This window comes from Pygoscelis adeliae, unplaced genomic scaffold (genome assembly GCF_000699105.1).
Source record: "Pygoscelis adeliae isolate BGI_AS28 unplaced genomic scaffold, ASM69910v1 Scaffold905, whole genome shotgun sequence".
NCBI classification, from domain to species: Eukaryota; Metazoa; Chordata; class Aves; order Sphenisciformes; family Spheniscidae; genus Pygoscelis; species Pygoscelis adeliae.
The window spans coordinates 14,635-20,322 of NW_008824824.1; the positions used below are offsets into that span (position 1 = coordinate 14,635).

General features: G+C 56.8%; 1 protein-coding gene across 1 annotated transcript in view; it reads left to right on the plus strand.

The window, feature by feature from the left end:
- LOC103917172 (zinc finger protein Eos-like) overlaps positions 1-5,407 on the plus strand; it is a gene marked incomplete at its 3' end in the record, with an annotated part of 13,156 nt that extends 7,749 nt beyond the window's left edge. Inside the window, exons 3-4 of the mRNA XM_009324280.1 lie at positions 4,542-4,802; positions 5,240-5,407. Coding sequence (XP_009322555.1) covers positions 4,542-4,802; positions 5,240-5,407 — 429 coding nt within the window. The remainder of the gene's footprint in view (positions 1-4,541; positions 4,803-5,239) is intronic.
- Between the last annotated feature and the right edge of the window lie 281 nt (positions 5,408-5,688).

Sequence of the window (5,688 nt, forward strand, 5' to 3'; positions counted from 1 at the left end):
GAACCGGTGGCTGGCACCCGACAGGGAACTAATCCAGGAGTGGGGAATCTTCTGTCCACCACATGAAACTTTCCATCTCCTTCCCTGTCTACTGACGGAATTCTTTGCTTTTTATTTAAAATGAATGAAACCGCTTTTCCGGTTATATTTCGGAGCCTCCCCCAGTAAATTAGGTCTGATTTTAGAGTTGTTGCAGCCTGTCCCTCGTCCTGCCATGCCGTCCGCTCCCGTTGCTCGCTGCGGTGATTGCTGAGCAGTGTGACGTTTCCCTTGCGCGTCGAGGAGTGGCGTGGCCCTGGACGAGCTCAGTACGGCTGGTACAGGCCTAACTTGCAGAGACACTATTTACATCGCAGCCTTCTCGGGGCAGCAGTCAGGTTTCCACGGGCCATACGTGCCGCTAAATCGTGTTGGCGCATGAAAAGAAGGAGCGCTGAGACACGAGAAGTTGGCACGTCCCGCTCTGAAGGAGTGGGGAATCTTCTGTCCACCACATGAAACTTTCCATCTCCTTCCCTGTCTACTGACGGAATTCTTTGCTTTTTATTTAAAATGAATGAAACCGCTTTTCCGGTTATATTTCGGAGCCTCCCCCAGTAAATTAGGTCCGATTTTAGAGTTGTCGCAGCCTGTCCCTCGTCCTGCCATGCCGTCCGCTCCCGTTGCTCGCTGCGGTGATTGCTGAGCAGTGTGACGTTTCCCTTGCGCGTCGAGGAGTGGCGTGGCCCTGGACGAGCTCAGTACGGCTGGTACAGGCCTAACTTGCAGAGACACTATTTACATCGCAGCCTTCTCGGGGCAGCAGTCAAGTTTCCACGGGCCATACGTGCCACTAAATCGTGTTGGCGCATGAAAAGAAGGAGCGCTGAGACACGAGAAGTTGGCACGTCCCGCTCTGAATTGTGCTCTCGGTATTCAAGAGCCGACAGTTGGGCCACCTCTACCAGATTGACTCAACCAATGCCGAAAAGACCGGCACTGCGCTGATCTTCCCCCGCTCCCAGCTTCCAGCGTGCAGTTGCCTATTGCTCTTCCATAGCAGAGAAACGCCCTTGTAATTTATCCGCGCGGGCTTCCAGCAGTTAGGGGATCGGGACACCTCTGGTTAGGTCCTGGCGTTTGAAGGCTGCTCTTTCTGAACCAGGATAAAATAAACCCAAAACATTACGTTTTCAGAAGGGGTAATGTTATGAATTGGCTCTGTTGCCATTTTTTCCTTTTCTTAGTTGCTATTTATTTTATATTTGCCCTATAAAAACACTTGGAAGCTCTGCAAAGAAATAAAATCTTGGCTTTTTCTCAGAGGACGGTTCTGAGAGGTAACGCAGCCTTTTCGCTTGATCAGAAGCAAAAGGAATTGAGCACGTGGACTGACTGAAAGGACAATAACGATCCCTTCCCCTTTAACAGCAGGATGCTAGTGATGGTATTGCCTCTGATCTGACTTGACTTCACAGCTGGTTCATCCAGCAAGCATCGTGCCCCAGAGGAGCAAGAATATTATATAACCTGCTCTGCCAGCAGAGACTTCTCTCCAGTGAGACCGGACTCTGCATTGGTTCTGAAAGGAGAATTACAGAACAATAGTTGGTCTCCCTTCTATGCCCAGGAAAAAAAAAAGTCCCTAAGGGAATGGGAGGAGGAAAGAAAAAAAAAAACCCAAAAAAAACCCAACGAGAAAATCAAAGTGCAGCAAACATCAACTCATCCAGGCAGCTCCCGCCACCGAGAGAGGAGCTTTTCACTTCGTGTTTGTGCACAGAGGCGTCTGTTTGCGCTGGGTCTCCTGGATGCTCCCAGGGGAGCGTGGTGGCACCGGCCAACACATAAATAAAGTTCTGCTCCCCCCGCAAGAATGCTTCAGCCGCAGAGCCTCCTCCCAGTCTGCAGCCAGCGGTGGCTTTGGCCGGTGGCTCAGCAGACGGTCTGAAAGTGCCTCCGATTGCCAAGGCCGGGTGTATGCACAGTTCACGTTGCCTGGAGCCTCTCTGGGAAGGCAGCATTGTCTGCCGCGAGGATCCAGGAAGGGAAGGAGGGGAGCGAGAGCCAGAATTCCTGGGCTCCTCACCCGGCAATAAACCTCATGCAGTCTCGGATGAATCACTTCCATGCTGCTTCTCCTCGTTAATCCCCCCTTGCGGAGCTGTACCTAGCTCTGGGGAAGAGCCAGAGCCCTCCTGCCTGCCGGGTCGAAGGCGGCGCGGAAGAGGAGCTTTCCTCTCCGAGCGCGTGGCCTGGCTCCTCGGGGGCCGCGTGTCCACCGTTCCCCGGTGCAGCGGGAGGCGCCGGACTTCCCAGGACTGGGACCGTCTTGCTGCCGCCATCTCCACTCGCCGGTGTTCGCGCGCCCTCCTTGCCCGGTAAGCGACCCAAAGCCTTCCTGCTCGCCCACCGGGAAGGACCGTCCCTGCCTCAGCTGATGTGAGAGTTTGTTCAGAACCCCCCAGGTTTTAAAGGTCAAATCCTCCGGATGGTTTGGTACCCGGGACGTTACCAAGGTTTTCTCGAATCCCCTCGGCTGGTACGCCGTGTCCGTCGGCGTGCGTCCCCGGACCGTGGGTGAGCGTTTACGCTCTCACAAAGAGCTGAAGGAGCCCCAGGGGTCGAGTCAGCACCAGATCTGGAAGCTGCTGGGATTTCTGTGTGGTTGCGCTCAGTCTCCTCCGTTCTCACGCCTGTCTCCACAAGGCAGCTTGGACTCTGCAATCTCCTACCCTCCGGGCAGCAGCAGAGTCTCCTTTGTGTATATAAAGTTCAGTTTCCTCCAGCCCCCACAGTTCTCTTAAGGGATTGAGAAGAGCCTCCTGCTTTAAATGGAAGAAATAAGAATCTGATAGTTAAAGGGATTCTGTAAATACTTTGTTTAAGCCCGTGGGCTCGGTGCATGGCCATGTGGGTGACCTGGATTCGACTTTACTCCATCGTCATCTTCCTCCGGCCTGCCAGGACCAGCGCTACGGGAGCAGGTAGTGGGTGCGATCGGCTGAGGAGTGGCCGTCCCCAGCCGGAGAGTGCCGGGGAGCCTCCCCAGGGAAATCCCTCTCGCTCCCGGCTGCTGGCGATGGCTTAAAGTGGGAGGAAACTTTCCAGTTTGATCATTTAAAGACCGGCTCTCCAAACGGGCGACTTTTCACTGAGGCTGAGGGTGTCCCGGCAGCAGTTCTCCCTCGAACAGAGGGTACAGCTGGCGTCGCGAGGTGGGACGACCGCTCGGACACTTGGCCGAGGGAGGAAGCGTGCAGGATCTGGGTGGACAAGTTCATCGGGAGGTAGCAGAGGGAGGAGAGGGAGAGGTTTCCCCGTCCTTCCCTCTCCCGGTCCCCGCAGGGCTGTAGCTTGCTGGCAGAGGAGGGAGCGGAGCGGTCGCCGTCGTCTCGGGGAGTGTTTGATTTGTGGCATTCCACAGATCATTAGAGCAGCCGGGAATGTAGGTCAGGGCTGGCGCATCCCCTCGCCAGCCTCCGCTCCTGATGCTGCAGGAGGAAGGAAAGGTAGCGGCGGGGAGGGGAGCACGGGGCTTTGCTGCAGCGCCCGCCCCCCGGCGGGGGGGCCCCCCCGCTGGCCCGGCTGGCCCTGCGCCCCTCCATCGTCCAGCTTTGGTGGGCTTCTTGAGCACGGTTTCTCCGGCTCCTGCACTCTCTCTGCTCTTGTCTGGGCCAGGAACGCTGTGGGGCAGCTGCTCCCGGCAGTGCCAGCCCTCGGCTGTGGGACCTTTCCCCGGTCCCTGGCATCGCTCACGTCCGCTCCCCCGATTTCACACGAGCTTTCTCAGGGTTCTCGGTGCCCAAACGCCACCCCACGGGTGTCTGCGTGTTCGTCCCCTCCCTGCATTTGCCGCGATTCCCGCAGCCTCTTCGGCGGTTGAGGGAAGGGGAAGAGGCAGAGCCGCCTGCAGGGAGCCTGGCCCGAGCCGGGGCAGCCAGGGCTGCCGGCGAGGCAGCGATCAACGTGCCTGGGGCAGGGGTGGGGGTTTTCAGGCAGCGCCATCCTCTTCGGTTTCTTTTTTCTGCCTTTAGATAGTTGATGGATCCCAGGTCTTGTAGCAAAGATGAAAACTTGCGGTGAAGCAATGGCTTCTCTAGCGAGCCGAGATTTACTGACTGTCCAAGAGACTCGTGTTAGGCTCTCTGTGCCAGTGGATTTTGAGCCTTTACTGATTCAGAGAGTCAAAATTTGGTGTCTTTGCTTCCTCTGCGGTACTTTAAAAGCACGAGTGGTTTTTCTTTCCCCCTCTGCCTTTGAATCCAGGGCACTAAACGTCTTTTTCTTCAGTCAGTCACCTTACAAGGCGGGATGCAGAGCAGTAATCCTCGAGGTGTGCAAACAAGCCGTCCAACCCATAACCTCGTGTGATCCGTGTTTGATGTCTGTTCTTGAGTAGTCAACAAAATAAGAAGATGCACGTTTATCGCAAACAGATCACTTAGCGCATCACGGTATTTCTTTTAGGCGTAAGTCTTGCCTAAGCTGTGCTCCCAACTTATTTAACTTAAGAGGTTTTTTCCTCCATTGACTGTTTTATCCCTTCTGCCTCCTCGTAGCAAACTCTATCAAGGTGGAGATGTACAGCGATGAGGAAGCCAGCCGGCTGCTGTCACAGGACGACCGGATGCTCGAGAAGGAGGACAGCGTGATCGTGGAGGACTCGCTCTCGGAGCCCCTGGGCTACTGCGACGGGACGGGCCAGGAGCCGCACTCCCCCGGGGGCATTCGGCTGCCCAACGGCAAGCTGAAATGCGACATCTGCGGGATGGTGTGCATCGGCCCCAACGTGCTGATGGTGCACAAGCGCAGCCACACTGGTGAGTGGCAGCCCCGAGGCCAGCGTTGCTGTCGGCTGCCGGGGCAGGATGGGCTGGAGGGAAGCAAATTTCTGAAGCCGGGTGGCAAGCCGTGTGTTGGCTGGTGGGCACAGACGGGTGTCAGGTCCAAGGTGCTGGCCCCGGTGATGGCGGCCAGAAGACGCCAGTGAGGAAAGTTCCAGGAAAGTGCGTGTAGCTGGTCTTTCCTCATCACTGTCCAACCTCCGGCAGCGGGCCTGTCACTCCCCAGGTTGGAGGTCGCATCCAGAGCACTACGTTTGGTAGTTAACCTTGGGGCTTTCCCTCTCAAACCTGTTCAGCGCTGCTGAGCCTGTGAATGCTTCTCATCTCCGGGGCTGTTGATTCGAGAGCTGCTCCTCTGCAGACTCGGAAAATGCTTTTAAGCAGGAGTTTCACCCACTGCTCCGGTTTTGCAGGAGAAAGGCCATTCCACTGCAACCAGTGCGGAGCCTCCTTCACCCAGAAGGGAAACCTCCTGCGTCACATCAAACTGCACTCTGGCGAGAAGCCCTTCAAATGTCCCTTCTGCAACTACGCCTGCCGCAGGAGGGACGCGCTCACCGGCCACCTGCGAACACACTCCGGTGGGTAGCTCTGGCCGGCCACGGGACGGGAAGGGAGGAGGAGGCAGGGAGGGAACACACGGTGATGGTACGAAACCCGGGATTTGAGCCCAGCTTCCAAAAGCGCCAGCCTCGCGCTCTGAACCGACAGCAGCCAAACTTGCTCTCGTATCGGCTTCCGCGGTCGCTACCCTGCTGCCGCGGTGCAGAGCCGACCTGCCGAAGGCAGAGCGTGTGCCTGGGGGGGGGTTGTGTCAGTGTCTGGTTAATGGTCTGGGAACTCCGCTGACCGGAGGGGTGCC